This window comes from Ascidia mentula, chromosome 3, assembly GCF_947561715.1.
Source record: "Ascidia mentula chromosome 3, kaAscMent1.1, whole genome shotgun sequence".
Taxonomy (NCBI): domain Eukaryota; kingdom Metazoa; phylum Chordata; class Ascidiacea; order Phlebobranchia; family Ascidiidae; genus Ascidia; species Ascidia mentula.
Window position 1 is genome coordinate 20015567 of NC_138568.1, and position 18148 is coordinate 20033714.

Genomic DNA, 18148 nt, shown 5'->3' on the forward strand with positions numbered 1-18148 from the left:
TCCAGCCATTTCAACGTTGCACAGGAAACGTCTGGGGAACTCGGTACAAACACGAGTTCCAAATGTTAACGACCTTAAAGGCATTTCTTTATTAATGTAATAGGATTTTGTAAATAATTATTATCACGAATAATTGAAGTCTTGCACGGCGAAAGCCATATCCACCCCAGAGAAGCCGAATGCCACGCGATTTGCAGGAATTAGTTGAACCCTGTGTTTTGTAGCAACGAAGTAGGTGTAGTGTGGTTATTGTGTATGATGTCACTGAATATTCCCCACCAGTATATAACAACTTCTGTACAACGTAATATTTGCACAAGCACATAAAGTGCATATGACACGGTCATGGCAACTTTGCGTAAAACTACTACAACCAACTTATATCCAAAGTTTTTCGGTTCTACGTCAACTAAACAATGTAGAAAACTGCACGAAAACTGGCGCCGACCAAAAATCGTAAACCTTTTGCACTGTGGCGAAATTGACATCATACAAGGCACTAGCGTCGAAAAAATGCATTGTTTAGATAAGGAGAAGGCGCCTTGTATTGCAGATATCAAATAGTTTCAAACATAGAACAATCCTCAGATTACGTTACGTCAAAGGTCAGGACAGGGTTTTACATCACACAAAAATATGTCACTGTGACGTTACAAACCAAATGATTATTTGTCCCTAATTACCTGAAGATCAAAGGGTATAGCAGCAACGACATTACCCTGTACTTCGATGAGACGGGGTTGGTGCGTTTCATTGCTCAGTGACATTACATGACGCCATTTTTTGGTAACTTTAACTTTCCTCTTTGCATTGACTTTAATTTGAAAATGATTCCAGCATCATTTCTAGTTTTAGTGGTTGATTGTGGCGAATTAAATGAATCATTTATGACTCGAACTCGTAGGCAACACTACTGGAACGCAAAAAGTGGTACTATGACAGAATAACTGTTTTGCATAATCAGTTAATTTGGTCGGCCTTTCCTGGCGGTTTTTGCCAGCCTCAAAATTCAATTAACCTACTTCTATCTTTTGCTGTGATTGGACAAAACGACAATGCTAAACTGACGGTTTGTCTCTGTCGTGTTTTCAAAAGTTCATGTATCACGTTAACGATCATAAATGCTGTAACAACAAGAACACCCTGTCCCAGTAACTGTTTTGTTATTACACAACTAAAAAAGACATAATAGGTCTAAATAGCGGCCATCTTTCTGCAGCTCAAATTAACATCAAAATCCGTTTGTTGCACTTTAAAGTTATGAACATCTCCTAGTTTAATCATTTACATGTTTGATTTTTCCGTGTCACATGCACTTTAAACTTCTGCGCAGTGTGACGTTCTTTGATCATATAAGAATAAAGAATCGTATTATAAATCTTTCCATTGTGCTTCGTGGATTAGTTCGCTTTGAAACGAACAAGTGAAATTGCAAAACCACAACATTGGTTGTAACTCGTTTCATGTCTCTGAGTGTTTGTTCCACAGTAATTCGGAACACTACAGAAACCAAACCATTGAGGTAACAAATATTCACGTTTGGCGAAGTAAGTGAAAATCTTTGTAAGTTCGTGTAATAATTACGTTCGACTGCGTAAACATTGTTGCAAACGTTTGCTTAAACTGGAGTTTGTCCAGCAAGTGAGTAAGTTCATTGCTTGGTAAGAACCTACAAATGTACGTAAACATCTAAACCATTTTAATTAAGTCTGGTAAACTTATTTCCCACAAAACACTAAGTTATGTATTCTCACTTACGAAACACCTCCACCTCCCCTGTATGTAGTTTGTTGTGGTTGTTGAGCAGTTGTTCTTCACTTCCTCATCAACACTGAAAATATTTGAATGTTTCGCGTTTATTTTATATTTAAAAACTCCAATTGAATGCAGATGATATTTACTTGCGACTCCTGTAGTAATTAAACAAACGTCTTTAAAACCCATACATGAGAATTCAGCTCAGAACTGACCTAAAATTACGAAAATACGCTTAACCTACAAACACGTACTGCAGGGTAGCTGAGGAACAGACAAACATATTGAAACCACTTTAACACAACAACTAAGACTGTCAATTTGATAATATGCAAATTTCCTATGGTTGGTCGCCCATTATTGAAACACTGTTGCGTCACCAAGGTTGCCCGCTTGTGGTGCCCAGATATGCGATGACTTGCATTTAAATTCTTTTTCGACTACAATACTTTGTATTCAAGGTCTAAAACGCCTTTATGATGTCATGACAGTAAAGGAATGGGTATTTTCCTACAGCGGCGAAATACATCATTTTAAACTGCATTATTCATGAGTCATGCCAATGAAAACAAGTCATGTATAGTATTTACAGACACTTAACACACCTTACACTTTTGCAAGTCATAGAATTCTGGTGACGCATTGGATGTCAGTGGTTTTAATCCGAAGAATAAACTAATGCTTTATCACTTACTAATGAAACTTGCCACAATCTTTTGTTTTCGTAATTTGACAAAAACATTCGTCACTTTTGTCGGGACAGTCGATGACGTCATCACATACACGTGACCTTGAGATGATCATAGGGTCATTTGTACATTGGAAGCATGAACGATGATTAAAGGTCCCCAAACTTCGAATGTCTCTGCAAATAACACAAGTCAATTCCGTCTTATCTCCACGAAAGGAATTTTCAACCAGCCACAACACTTCTCAAATACCTGACATCTCCATTCTCCGAGGCGTAACACAAATCAGATTTATCATCACAATCTGCAATGCCGTCCCATAGAAACATCTGCGGAAGATCGCAATTCCTTCCATTCCGAACACATTTGAATCCACATCCATTATTCCAGTGTTGGAAAGCTGGAATGTCATTGCAAATATCGCCATCGCAAACAGTCGAGCGACACTGGGAGTGGAAGGGGCAGATGTCACACAGTGTTTTGCCAACACATTGGATTATTCCTTTGCAAAACTCTTCCACTCTTAGGGCGCATACTTTGTTTGAAGCCCAGTAGTCAAGCTTGTTGTCGCAACTGTAACAAAAGTAAAGTATTACGTCATACAACAAAAGTTTCGGGAGATTTGTGTTAGTTAATGTTTAAACATGGAAGAGTCGTCATGGTTGATAATCAGTAAATGTTATGTTTGGTTTTAATAAACCAGATAAATGCCAATTAGTCATGCACGACTGGGTATGCAGATATGTGAATAACAATACACAACCTACGACTTTACAATAATTTTTCCTTACATCTGCTGAAAAATAACTTTTAGAAAGTAAATTGGAGCCAATATTATAAATTGCAAACAGTTGATCACTGTTTCGTCTCTTTGTAAGGTCTCCACAGTGCAGCTTGGTGCGACTGATGCTGACGATCATGCCGACCATCCGGTCAGGCAAATACTTCCACTTCGTCGTGACTATACAGCCACCGTCATCCGTTGGGCACCAAACTAGGTGCATCCATACGGAGAAAACAAGGTGGAGAAAACTATTGGAAACAGGTAATTATTCGTGTAACTCTGTCAAGCAATGCTAAATTTATCAAATCTTTCGCGAAGATTTCTATTTCTTCGAAAGGATTTCGACAAATGTCAATGAACGAAAAGCAGCTGCAAACGAGGCAGCAGACGCAAAACCACCGCAAACCGTAGATAAGAGCAAGACAGATGCCTGACCCGTATCTTAACCTGGGTTCGAATCCCGGTGTGGTAAAAACCGATACCGCCCTGGGGTTCCTACTGAAGCACCCACGCAACCAGTTGCCACAAGTCAACTATGCGGGACGACGGCATTACCGAAATGCGGTCCCACAAACGGAAGAAAACATCTTACGGCCACACTACATACGCAACATCAGGCAAGCAATTTAAATGTCTATGTGGCGAAGTACATTCAAAATACCGCTGCTCCGAATGAAGTCCATGCCGTTGTGACAACACAAACTACCAGTGTTTATAGATTAGTTGTACATGTGGCACATGTTATGATCTTATGCCCGGAGAGAAGGTTATGTATAACTATAAGGCAATAATACCAAATGACTTCAACACAAACTGTTTTTAGCAAGCCAATATCTTGTACTTATGTTATTGTTTTTGACAATGGCGCCTACTTCGTACATACGTGTGTGCATTGAGGACTTCCGGTCCCATCCTCTTAAACTCGGTGCCGCTACAGGGATTGGTTGTTACGGCGCGGTCAACATTCCCCTCTTTTCTGACCTCTCACCTCTCTCTCCTTTTAAAACAATATTACAAACCCCGCATATACTGGAAACCCCCGCAACACACCAACTATCCCTCATTGAATACAACCTTGAAATTCCCTAAATTACTCGACCTTCGAATTAGAAACACGCACTTCTTCATATGAACACCACCTGCTTTGACACCGCTGCACACCTAAACTTTCCCAAACTCCCACAACCTACTACACCCTTACTCCACAACCCTTACAGCCCTTTTGAACACCTCTATGTTGCCATACCATTTAAAAATCCGTAACTGAATCCGCAATGACCCTTGCCCTTCGAACAACATCCCCCAACACCTCATCCAATCCCTAAAACAGTCTATAAACTTTAAGCTCGTGATCCAGCGGAACAGGAAATCACCTTTCTTGAAGGCGTCCTGGCCGATGTGTCAAATATTTTATAAATATAAATTAATTAACCTTCTCTCCACCCCATTCTTACATCAACAAAACTTAATCCTGTACCATTGCTTAATTTTTTTTTTTTTTGCAATTCACGTTTAACATAGCTTACTTTTTCTGACGTTTTTTTCTCTTATCCTCTTTACTCTTCTCCCACATTTTTCTTTTAATACGATTTTTTCTTTTTTTGCCATCGTTTATATTATTTCTGTTTCCATTGCTTTGTGTAAATTTTTGTGTGATATTCGTTGTGGCAGATTAGTTTTCCAGAATACAAAAATACACAGTGGCCATCTGTCTGCAGCTCACAGCATTCATATTATTGGCCCCACTTTGCTTGTGTATAAGATAAGCAACGCCTGCTAAAAATCTTTAACATGAAACTTGCTAGTGGGTATACACTTTTCGTGCGCTATAATAGTCAATTCCTCAATACGACGTTTCAAAAGTAAATGTATTATGATTGTAACGTATTTACACGTGTTTGGTAATAATGCCACGTTTTACGTAACATTGCCACGTGTTTGGTAACAATGCTCAATTTAAAAACAATGTGTTAAACAGGCGAACATTAATGAAACTTTTACTTATCACGGCAAATTATGCAAAAAGATTAACGATTACGTTTATTTAAAATTTTCAACAACATTATTGTTACGTTTGAGTGTTTCGCATTCAATAAATCCCTTGAAATATTGAATACACTTCTAAACGCGTGGGGTTTTGAAACTATCTTATTTAACCCTCTTTATTATAAACTGTTCAAAATTCGTTATTTTAATAAAAGTCAAACCCTGATAACATCGTCTATTGGTTGGTCAACACTAATACAATGAATGTAGGAAACATATTTAAGTGCTTTCACCTCATGTAAGAACTGGTTGGGTTTTCAGGATAAGTGAAAAAATTGGCCAGTTTCTCATCACTTCCGCCCCTGCAATCGGGACCACCATCACAAAACGATTGAGCCCACATCTCCATCCCATCATCGCAAGTGAACACTGCACAAAACACATGAACGTAAATCGATTTGAAATCCATTAAAATCTGTGTAACGAAGCAATATATTAAATTAATTGAAAGTTTATGTTTTGTAAAAAAATACTTACTTTCGCTAGGTTTATACAGTGCTGAAGCAATTGTGATGAAGGAGAGCAGGATTCCAACCACCTTCATCCAATACCTGATAAAAACACAAAGAGTTTATATCTTGTAATAATATGTTTCTTTAACTCTGGGGAATGACATCATCATGGATTTTAGTTTTACAAACTTTAAGTCCAAGGAACACTGCAATGTTATTTAAGTTAACTGGTAATCTTCAAAATTTCAATGGCTTTTTATATAAACTGTCGTCACTTTTTTCTGTTTGTTTTTATTCTCATCCGCTTGTTGCCCAAAGGCTTAGAATAAATATTCAGTAGTTTTCGCCAAATCTCGACAGCTCACGGAACCCTTCATATTTTTTGATGAAACTTTCATTGAAAGGGTTTTATTGTCATTTTTAATAAACAAAAGTTTAACCTCCACACTGGTTCAACTATATGTCTGATTTAAATACTTTAAACCACGTTTAGTTTACTCCAGCCGATCCGTCGGGTTTCCATCGCTTACAAAAAGCGGGCAAATATTGTAAGCGACCGTTTATAACCAGCTGTCAGATTATGACCAGGCATAATTTTTGTGCGATATTAAGGAACCAACATTTCGTCCCGGGCTCACAATGCGCCTGGAGAAGCGTGAGACACCGTGTAAGTTAATAACACCTGTTAACTAGATCACAGGCCAGACCGAGTTTAACCTCACTCTATAAACCGTAGCCCCAACCATGCTAAGACTTGCAAAGAAATAACAAATTAAAATTTAAACCTCCACGCTTAGACATGGTAAATATTTACGTTCATTTTTATCCCGCGCAAAAATTATGCTTATTTATTGTTTTTCCGACAAAAATGTGTCAATATTTTACCATGAACAGAATTTAAATAGCTCACAAACCTTGCTCCCATTTTTAGTCTGTCGGACTCTTCCCTGATCTGTCTCAAATCCTCTCTCTGATCAACCAATGACTTCTGCAGCAACACAAAATGTTTTGAGTTGTTACAGTTTAACAAATCCTCGCAAAGTAACCAGAATTCAATAACTTTATCTGATGTAATGTTTGTTGACGTGGATTCGTTTCAACAACCAATCTACACATACCTGTATCAGGTTGAAAAGTTGTTGGCATATAAGCTAGCCTAGATCACAGTGAAATATCCAACTCCCCTAGGGAAATACCAATATATCAATGTACATTTTTAAATAAATGCCCAGTCTATATTCATGCAACCTTTCTATTGTCCTTAGGTTTGCCTTCGCACTAAACATCGCCAGCGATTAAATATAGACAGGCGTTGTTACGCAAATAATATGGATATTCTGCATTGTTCCTTTTACCGTCCCTGTTCATTATGACGATATCTGTTTTATCTTAGCACTTCCTATTGTCCCAACACGAGACTGAGGCTAGGGCACAAGGGCCACACGGGCGGGCATTGCGCGGCTTCCATACGATTGTCCTTCTACAAACTAATATCACGTGACGCAATATTTATTCACGGCGTAATTGTGTTTTGCTTACTTACGAACGCAACTCTGCCTCACTAATAAGAAACTTCTTACTTCAAGTAAATGCGACTGAACTTGAGGTCACAAGTCATGTTTGTTACCCTTCGGGCTAAACTTGGACTTCGTCTGGGACAATTTGGATTTATTCCATCAATGGTTTCATCGACCCATGATATTTTGTGTTCATATTTGTTGTTCAACAGCGTAGTAGCGTAGCACGAAAAATAAAATTATGGGATTTGTGAATATTTAGTGATGCTGCAACTTTCATGATTCAGTTAAAAATGTAATTGTGCAAGATATTGTGTATATTTGATTAAACAAGTGGTTCCCAAAGTGGGCGCAATCGTACGTGGGGCGCTGGAGACCAAATGGGCGATTGGGGGCGCTAGGAAATAAATGAGCGCTTTGTGACAGGGCAAATTTTCTGTTATAGCGTAAGTCAGTGTTTCCCAACCGGTGGTACGTGTACAACTAGTAGTACGCGACCGCATTCCAGGTGGTACGTGAGCACCTTTACGTAATTTGCGGGTATAGTTCGAATTTAATAAATCGTAACTGATTTCAAAATTTTGGATAGTTCATCCCCTATGTTACTTTGTAACACTCAACTAGGTGGTACACAACGAAATTGTTTTACCTCCAAGTTGTACGCAACCACAAAAAGGTTGGGAATCACTGGCCCAAATGATTCAGTCCAATCTTTGTATAATTTATGCTACTGCAAAAAGGGCTTTTCTCGCATGCTGAACTAGAAGTAAAAATGAGGATATTCGGTGGTATGGTATATTTGTTGTTAACTAGAGTTAGAGTTTGGTATTGAAATATTAGAAATCAGACGAAATGGTGTCATTGCACCCATCGCATTAATTGACAAGCAACAAATAAATTCGTTATTTTTTTTGTCTGTTCTGTTGGGCGTTGTTAAATGACTAAGGTGTTTGAAGGGCGGTACTTAAAAAAAGTTTGAGAAACACTGGATTAAACAAATCGCTTGCAATGTCAATGAACATATGTTTAACTCAATGCACGCTGGTAAAAACCAATCAAATTATTTGACGACCATCGGATCCAATATTTTTGTTAATGACCACGTGCGGTCAACAACCTGATGGCGGAATAAAACGTCGTTGTGTCAAACGACTGCATTTATGTAGGCTGCAAAATAAAGAAATACGAATATTTTTTTGCGGAGGCCCACCTCGCTCGTATACTAGAGTGCTGTAATATTTGCATATTGAGACGCACGCATCAACTACTGACTCAAATTAGACAATTAAACGGATGTTTCAAGTTAATTTGCAATAGAGGCACAGCCAGGAAGTGGTCGAACGGGCCAAATTATTGAAATAACTTGCCATTGTTCCTTTGATGATCTAAAACATAAGATTGTTGGATTCAAAACAATGTTTAATTACGGACGACGCTTGGAATATAGTTTCCAAATTTTCGGTCAAAATTAACCTGCGCGCCATTTTCAAGGCAATATAGCGCGCCCTGTGGTGTGAACACCTGTATAAAGTACGAAGATAATGTTGCTGTTCCTGTCAGGCATATTATATTTGAATAGTTCGTTTTTCACATAAAACCGAAACCCATATTCACCGACGCTTCGCTTGCCATCCAGCTAAGCTTTCATAGGCTAATGGTTCAGCACACAACCAACACCAGTAAAACGTACCAACACGAAAAAATAACGCTAACACCGCTTATGATATCACGTGATGTTATAAAAAGGGCTGGAAATAACAGTTACAGCAAGTTGTTGTAAAGCACCAGGAAATATACGCACTGTTTCCTATCATTAACACAGCGATTGTTCTCGTGGATATGGATCGCTTCTAGAAAAAGGCGTTTTGTATGATCCACCTCCTTTTCAAGAACCTCGTCCTTGTCGAAGGCAATCCGATCACCTTTTAAGGCAGCATGCTTGGTCAACGCTCTCTTCCTTGCGACTTTTGATGCAACGTCGCGACGGTGCTCCTTAATTCTGGTTTTCAGGGCTCTTCCGGTATCCCTGAAGTAGACCCCCTCGCACTCTCCACATGGAATTGAGTAAACCACTCCTTTTGGTTCCGCTGCTTCCGTAGTAATGAGGTGCGACAATAATCTACGGAATGTTGTGTGGGGTCTAATGTAGACCCCAATGTCATAATCGGTCAGCATCCGCTGTAAAATCTCGGTGAGTGTGGGGACATGGGAAAGAACCACTGAACCGAAGGTTGGCGTCGGGTCATTTGATGTGACGGCCGACCTTCTACGTGATATCCACGAGGGGTACAGGTTTTCCCGCAGCTCGTGTCGAATGATATTGATCTCTTGGTCATGATCTTCTTCGCTTGAGACCAAAACATCAGCTCTTGCTATAAGGGACTTCACAACCGCCTTTTTGTGTTGTAATGGATGCGCCGACTAGAAGGAAAGGTAGCGGTTTGCGTGAGTCGGCTTACGGTAGACGCGAGTGCCGATTTTGCCGTCCACGTTCCGGTGCACTTCCACATCCAAGAATGGTAGTTTCTTATCAATTTCTTCCTCTAGAGTAAACTTTATAGAATCGCCAATGCCGTTCAGGTGGGCAAGGAAGGAATGGAGGACCGATACATCGATAATGCAAAACGTATCATCAACTCAAGGCCTCCAAAAACGAGGAAGATGTGCAAATGTTGCAAGCGCCCTATTTTCAATCGTCTCCATTACCACATTGGCAATCACCAATCGCCGTTCCAAATACCTGTTGGTTAGAAATCTCTCAAAAAGAGAAGTAGGTCGCGTTTAAGCATAAATTAAGCCCTTCTGCAATGTCCTCGCGAGACAGTAGCTTTCGCTCTTCAAGATTTTCGTCTTTTTGTAAACGGTCCATGAAGTTTTTTTAATTTACAATGATTTAAAGTTAGAGGCTCTTCAACATATGCAGATGTGTTCCCAGCAAACATGGTGGCCTAATGGTTTTAATGTTCACGTTTGTGGCACACGCTTTTATTGCAATTACCGATTATCTGCTTTTGCAGATAATTGCAACAGAAGCAAATCAACTTTTCTCAAAAGCAAACTTGTCCACTGCCCACAATAATATTTGAAGTCGGCCTACATTGATAGCACATGTGATAATAAATAACGGTCACAAAACGTTTTCTGCTTGTATTTTATTAACCCAAGTACTTATTATGAGTCTCCATTTAAATACCTGATAAATATATCATATTTTTGCAAAGTTGTAGAAATGACGTAGTTTATAGCAACCACTTTGCATAAACAGAATTAGTCCATACACACAGGGTTTTTTACTTCCCAATGCTTTGCAAGTTTTATCATATAGATGACGTAATGAAAAAACGCTGGGACAATGTTCACTCAAAATACAAACACCAAGGTCTTCTTCCAAATGGACATTTTGAGGTTATACACAAATGGAATCCAAGCTGCGCCATAGGCATCCTATTTCTGTGAATACAGTATTATGTTCTTATTGATTACTTCCCGTACGTCTGGTGAATAAATTACAAATGATTACAGGCATGGCTTTCGTTTGGCAAAACCTGCGAGTTCCAAGCGGAGACAGGCGAGTCGATCTCTCAGGTTTTTCGGGTGAAGTGCGGTATATTTGTTAAAATACCAGAATCACAAATATGTTTGTAATTCCATAAAAAAAGTAAACAGAAACAAACATAATTTTGCGGCAAATTTTTGTGTGCTTTTATTCGTTTACAGACTGCCCAAAATCCATCCCACATCCCCCTTTAGGGTTCATGAGCAACGTTTGAATTTTAAAGTTTTCCCTCAAATTTTTGCAAAAAATATTTCGGTCATCGATAAATTTTCTTCTTCTTAGGTCATTCGTTATTTTCTTGTTCTTTAATGAGTCATGGCGGCATGCTTTAAACTTCCCTGTCATGCAGATATTTCCTAAAGCAGTATTTTTCAACCTTTATGAGCCACGGAAGACTTTTTTTATTGAAATAATCTTGCGGAACACCTAACTGTTGGAAGTATTGCAGCATTATACTTCACCAGCATCAGGCTCGCACAAATACATTGATTACTTTCATAAAGCTATTTACGCCCTTCGTGATAAACAAGTGATTTCCGACCCGTGTTCCACGGAATATTAGTGAAACTAATAAATTTCTTGCGGAACACCTGACGATCTTTCAGGGAACACTGGTGTTCCGCGGAACACCGGTTGAATATCACTGTCCTAAAGCAACTCATTTGGCACACGAAACTAATCAATTTAAATATATCTATTGTACTTGTGACTGTAGACAAAAAAGGTTGGAGACAATATTTTTTCTGTTTTATGTGACCAATTGTAGGCAAGAAGTAACTTTTTGTTATATTTTCGCAGCTTAAATAGTAGCAAATATTGCAAAACGTGATTCATATGCGATTGCCAAAGTTACCAGCAAAACGCTAATTTACAATCAACGGTTTTCCTTTGTCATTCTGTTTTGTAATGTGACTAAAAATGTGAATTAAACGAATGAACAACACCGCTGTATTGTTTGCTAAACTTCGGAGAACTAATAACATAACTTTTTTAAACATAGGAGGCGATTGAACAATACCGCCTGTGAGTCATATAGGCGTATTTTATGACGTGTTGATATTTTATAACTCACTGTGCAATGGACAAACATGATGGCGTATGAGACAAATGTACCGCCTACATGTAAAGCCAGACAAGATCAACGTATGGGTGACAAAAGGGTCTTAAATCAAAACGTTACTTATTTGCCCATGTTAGTTTGCAGAAGATTCAGTAATGTTTACATTGCTTATTTCAGGACAAAGTGCGCGATTTAATCCACGTATTCCTTAAACAAGCAACAAGAGTTGCTAACAGGCAGTCATGCTTGGCCAAAACAGACTGAAGTCCAGCAAAAAACAATTTGGCCAACAATTCGATACATCAACAAATTCTGTTTCAGGAATTACTCCACTGTGGATTGATGTTTCGCATCTTGAATGGCGTTGACCAGAAACTGTAGCAAAACTGCAAAAAGAAAAGTTATGAACAAAATGATGATTTCATTATTTATAAAGGAAGGTGATATGGTGTGCGTTGTAAGGTTTGAACCTCACCAGCAAACCGTTGTATCCGAATAAACAGTTTATTATCAGGCTGTGGGAATAAATCCCAAGCCGGCGAATAGCTTGTAGAGTCTCAGTAATAATAGCAGTGTAACAGTAATACGATAAAACAAGTAGAATCAAATAGAATGAATTTACACATACACACTGGGCTTTAAAGCTCTCCGTACTAAGAGCTGATTGGTCAATAATGTCACGTGATATCTTGAGGCGCTTGAAGTAATATAATACAAGAACATAGGTGTGGTGTGACATAAGCATAGGAGAACATTTTATGTGGTAAACAGGATGTTGAATGAATCACTTTACTCGAGAATATTCGATGGCTAAATCATTTGGGTCACATTGTGGGATTATGCAGCACATGTGCAAAGCTGCACACAAAACATTACGCAATATAAACACTGGTTTCTGTGACGTATGTTACAGCGTAGTTCATGTTCTATGTGTCATCGGGTATAACCTCGCGTCGGTCTTGAGGTTTTACAGCATTAAATTCATGTCAGACGATGGTCCATTGTAGATCTTTGGTGTCATGTTTATGAGAAATTACTACACAACTTTCGATATCGCCAACAACCATGTTGGATTCGCAACATTGGCACCGGTTTCTAAGTGATGATTATCAAACCCAACATGAGGAGCAGTAACCACTTGAAAGCTGTGTCGTTGATATACAAATAAAACGAAATATAATCAATTGTAAGAAATAGATTTCCATTGCAAGTGATTTTTCTGCAATAAATACCGACTACTCAAATTAGACCTTTAAAGTCAAACGCAGAAAATATTTACAGGAGTTGGTGATAGAATGGCGCGGATTAAACAGTCGGTGAGTGTGGTGTTGACTTCTTACCTTCAAAAGGATGTAGCGTTACGTTGAAGAATTTGTGCAAAATTAAACTTTACCCTTTGCCAGAGTTCCCGCTCCGCTTTCCCGCAGATTTTTATTTCAACACTTGGTCTCCCTCTTCAACAGCGTGACGACTGATTTCCTGCTCAGCGTTCAAATATTTCCATAATCATGACGTTGCAACCATGGCTGCAAGTTGATTGACAGCTTCGTGCGCGGCGCTCCTCGCCTGCCAGTCTGGCAAGTTTAATGTTGGCTTCTTGACAGGATAACCCGCATGGTTTTTATCGGAGTCCATGGCATTTATATTGATTGTTTATGTTCAAGTACTTTTGTGCAAAATTAAAATGAATCGGTCAACGTTCTGGTTTGGTTTCGGTCATTCCGGTTTAATGAATATTTAATTATTCGGCGAATCACGGACTTACAGATTACCCGAAAAACTATGTGAGATAAACATGATTACAGACAATCTTGCTGAACGTGACCAAGTTTTGAAACTGTCGAAAAGTTTTGCTGCGCAGATAAAAGAGCTGTGTGTGCAAGAAGAGATAATGGTTTCGTTCGATGTGTTTTCCTGTTCACCAACGTACCGGTAATGTTGGCCGCGAACGTAGCAGCAGAATGATTACGAAACGACGGAACATTGGAACAACGTTGCTCGTTGCTGTCACACATTGTAGATGTATTCGTTTGGTCCTGAATGCCACCTACCTTTGTCTCAGAGGTGATCCTTTTGAAAAGATTTTTGGTACTGCAATTTGGTCTCCTCTTTCCGTTGCTGTTGCGAACTTCATGATGGTCGGTTGAACATTGGACAACGTTAGTCAGCCCCTCTCAGTTTTGGAGACGTTATGTTGATGACTCATTCGGATGACGTGCAGTCGCTGCTCTCGCATCTCTGTTCTGTTGAACCAAGTCCACAATGGAGTGCGAGCAAGGCAGTAGGTTGTCTTGTTTCGATGTTTTTGTTCGAAGAGAAGAGCGGACAACCCTTTCCACAAGAGTATGCCAAAAATTAACTCATTCCGACAGATATTTGTCGTTCGGTTCGGCGCGCGATCGCCCACAGGCGGAAGGGAACTCGTTCCCCATCAGGATTCACAAGTTTAAGAATACACACACTTTTACCCTCTCAACACTGTGTTTATTGGTAACAACAACAAGTATCAGTAAATATGCGCAATCAGCAAACATTCAACAAAACGATTGAATTTTCGTGGAAGTTTAAATTAGCCGCGAACGAACCAGTTGATATTGAATGCCAAACAGTAATTGATCGTTAGAAAAATAACTTTAAACAAAAATATTGCTGCTGAACATTTGATGCAATGTTAACGATGGAATGAGATTTATGATGCGATTTACACAGATAGTTTGTCCTGCCAAGAATTTTACGACATCTTGTTTGCATTAAAATATAATTATCAATGATATACAAAATACACAGGGCGAGGTTTATGTACAAGGCGTGCGAGAGGGGGTTTTGAGGGGGTGTTTTGAACTTTTTTTGGTGATATTTGAAGGTAGCAGATTATATTTTCATCTGTCGATAGTTTGTATTTCATGAGTTGGTTGCATGGAATGTTTCCAACATCATAACATCATATTTACAAGTAAGCGTTGATCCAGAGACAAAATGTAGTAGGGAAGTCCCTTGTATCAAGGGGAATCACCCGCATCATTGTAATGTCCAATACATAAAAGGAAGAACTACCACATACAACCAAAAAGCAAAACTAAGCAAACTGAGTGCGTACACCAACCAAAATTCACGTATTTTTGTTCATTTGTTTGGATCTGACGTCAAATATGTTACTTTGTCCTACTTGTGAGGTTTTTGAATGGAAAGTTAAAACTTGATATATCAATCAAATGTTGTGATTACTTTTCCATCACAAACTAAATAGGATTCTACACACAGAAGGTACGCGTGACGTCAAAAAAAAACAAACACATTTTGCACAAACTCAATGCAAGGTTTATTTATAGATCGGTTTCTGCTTCAACCACATGTAAGTTTTCTCGGTTAGCAACCACAACAACATTTTCCTGTTGCTCTTCCTGTGGTTGACGCCTGAAAATGGCACGTAGGCCATCCCGGACTCTATCATAAAGCAGTTTCGGGGCGTTGGAGTAGATGAGGGGATTTAGAGAGCTGTTGATGGGGAGCAGGATAATTGCTGACACAGCGTACATCACTGGAGGCATAGGGACTCCACCGATGTTTACAAATGCCATGATGGAAATTGGAACCCAGCAGAGAAAATCGGTAATTATCAGTCGAAGGATTTTCGTTTGCATTTCTGCCGAAACAAACGGCATTAATGGTATAATATATCTGCAAATACGAATGTGCTTACCTTTGTTTTGTGTTGCCGCCCTTTCATCTCGTGGCCTCTCGTTCACTTGCCTGGCACTGGCAGTTGACTTCTTGTAAATCCAAAAGTACGTAATTGCCACGAACATGAAGGCCAGGAAGTTTAGAATAATAATAGCGATTGAATATCCCCATGCCTTGTCGTTGATCGTTACATACAGTTTGCTGATGCAAACACTGCTGCTGCTGTAATATCTACACATAAACAATTTTGTGGCGAAAAAATTGAAGATTTTGCGCAAATAAAAACGAACCCCAAATATCCAGAAATATCAAATAACTCAGTGTAATTGTAATCCTCTAGAATATCCATAAAATCCATCCAGGAATTAGCATCATATACTCGCATAAGGGCAGTGTTGAGTACTTGGGAATCGTTGCTTGTAAAGTTGTGTTGGAAAGTTACAAATCGATCCATGAAGTTATTCATGCCTGTATACGCAAAGCTAGTTTAATTCAAAATTGGTTTCAACACCTACATCTACGACAATTTCTTACTAGAGAAGTCGACTGCAACATTGTCAAAAAACGGATTCTCATTCATCCAAGCTTTGGTTTCGAACAAATGTTGTAGTTGAGTTGTGAGTGGAATAAAAGCAATTGTAAACGAGAATGCCCAGGATAGGATAATGGAAAGGATGACAGTTTTCAATTCCGGTTTCATGGATGCATCGAAAGGCTGAAACAAAAGAGAACATTAACGTGTTTTCATTAAAAACAATAAGTTTGCAAGCTCGGTGGTTATTTCAAATCGAAAGATGGGGAATGTAGTTGTCAGCTAGAATCCCATCGGACTGGAAATTGTTTTCTCTAACTGTAGTTCCCAAATTGGGCAAAACTGCGTCATTTTAATAATATAAGTTTTACTTTCGTTTCTCATGTCAGGCTTTAATTCCAGCGATAGCTGTGAGAGTGATAATAAATACGTTATAATAGAAAAAAAAATAATAGAAAGTTATCATAAACTTTTGAAAAGGGACGTCACCTGTTCAACGAAGTTGGCAATAGCTGACAAAATACAATTGTTTCACTTACGTTTTTCACAGCATACAGTCGGAATATGGTCAACAGAACCATTGTAAACACCGATGTTTCGCTTGAAAGCAAAACCAATACCCCCATAGTGGTGCAACTTCCGCTTGATCTCCAAATAAGGTCATTGGCACAATAATTTCCAGAGTATCTGACACCAGCGGCTCCCAGCATGATCAGATAGACTCCCATGAGTAGATCGGAAACGGATAGATTCAAAACGAGCAGATGGTTTGTGCGAAATGCAGCAGATTGTGATTGTGTCGTCGCCAACGTTTTGCCTTCCATCACCATGACAACCTCAAAACAAATTGGAGCAATATGTAAACACGTGTTCTTATTGCGCCAAGACAAAACTTAGTTTAATTTACCAAATTTCCGACAATGGCGAGCATCCCCATTATCCACACAATGGCTCGTAGAATTGGGTTCGCAATCAACTCGTATCGTGATGAAAATATGTTTTCGTTGATCACTTTTGTATTTGTTGGGCACTCGTCTGACCAATCAGAGCAGTCGCCGACTCCATTGAATTTCTATATGGAGTAAATTAAAGAAAACTTTGTAGTTAAGTTGGTCATATTGGCGTCCGTAAACAACACATTGCGAAATTACTGTCTTGCATATAATTTGCGAACATCGAAACTATGGAAATTTGACAAAAAATATGTACTGCAAGATGCATGTGTAGTTTTGTGTACGTGGAAGGCGTGTGACGCGCTAATTGGCCAGAAAGCTGTCGACAAAAAAAAAATTGATTGGTAAACCGGCAGTTTTCATCTGGTGGCAAACGTTAAGGTGTGCTTTTGTGATTAGGTGTCAAGAACATGATTTGTGAAGTGGGTCGTGATTAATGTTGTTTGGTGTTGGTCCTTTTAACATTGGGTGTTTCTGTATAATATTTTACTTTGGCGTCAGTTTATTTAATTATAAAAGTAGCCACCTGTGTAGTTTGGGTCCCAACATTTGTTTTGACGGTGAGCCGTTAGTGCAGGGTGAACTGAGCGTTTACTATGGTTGGGGTTGGAGGCCCGTGTTAGTACGTGGATTAGATTGGGAGTAAATGGTTGGTTTAGATCAGAGATTCTCAAACTTTTTTAGTGCTAAATTAGAAACCTTAAGTTCGTAAGGCTTTATTTAGACCTATTTTGTGACCGAATCGCACATTTTAATCCCGCGAAGATCAACTTTAAAAGTTTGGTGCCAAAAAAACGGAGAAAATGTCTTCCTAAATCGGTTCTAAAACTTCCATACCCGCCCTCCCAATAACTTTTGTCCTAATTCAGGATCGCTGAATTAATTTCGGTCACAACAGTAATATGCACTGAATCAAAACATCTTTGCCACAGGGCACAAAACTTTAAATATTGTTTACATGTGTTTACCTTCTCCTTCTTAACGAACAATGGATCTTTGTTTTCGCAATAAAATCTTCCGTCATTTGTGCAGTTTATTTCGTCACTTTGATCATCGCAGTTAATTGTGAGGTCACAAACATCCGATTTGTTGACAGAAATCTGTCGCAAAAGTCTGTAAAATA

General features: G+C 38.9%; 2 protein-coding genes across 2 annotated transcripts in view; both read right to left on the bottom strand.

Moving 5' to 3' along the window:
- LOC145895908 (uncharacterized) overlaps positions 1 to 13993 on the bottom strand; it is a 57290-nt gene extending 43297 nt beyond the window's left edge. The window contains exons 1-6 of the mRNA XM_082984687.1: positions 13911 to 13993; positions 13782 to 13863; positions 9122 to 9664; positions 6641 to 6714; positions 5752 to 5825; positions 5508 to 5643 (exon numbers count right to left, since the gene is read on the bottom strand). Coding sequence (XP_082840813.1) covers positions 5508 to 5643; positions 5752 to 5825; positions 6641 to 6714; positions 9122 to 9664; positions 13782 to 13863; positions 13911 to 13993 — 992 coding nt within the window. The remainder of the gene's footprint in view (positions 1 to 5507; positions 5644 to 5751; positions 5826 to 6640; positions 6715 to 9121; positions 9665 to 13781; positions 13864 to 13910) is intronic.
- Positions 13994 to 15182: 1189 nt separating this feature from the next.
- LOC145895909 (G-protein coupled receptor GRL101-like) lies at positions 15183 to 17009 on the bottom strand. The gene is made up of 6 exons (XM_082984688.1): positions 16980 to 17009; positions 16612 to 16908; positions 16075 to 16255; positions 15831 to 16008; positions 15560 to 15771; positions 15183 to 15502 (listed from the first exon to the last, which is right to left on the bottom strand). The coding sequence occupies exons 1-6, from the start codon at positions 17007 to 17009 to the stop codon at positions 15183 to 15185; spliced, it is 1218 nt and encodes a 405-aa protein (XP_082840814.1).
- Positions 17010 to 18148: the final 1139 nt, after the last annotated feature.

Excerpts from the sequence above, each read along its gene's own strand:
- LOC145895909 (XM_082984688.1), bottom strand. The coding sequence starts at position 17,009 with ATGGGGATGCTCGCCATTGTCGGAAATTTG. Across the intron at positions 16,909-16,979 it reads TCGCCATTGTCGGAAATTTG|GTTGTCATGGTGATGGAAGG; the intron begins GTAAATTAAACT and ends ATTTGTTTTGAG. Across the intron at positions 16,009-16,074 it reads TGTTGCAGTCGACTTCTCTA|GCATGAATAACTTCATGGAT; the intron begins GTAAGAAATTGT and ends TTGCGTATACAG.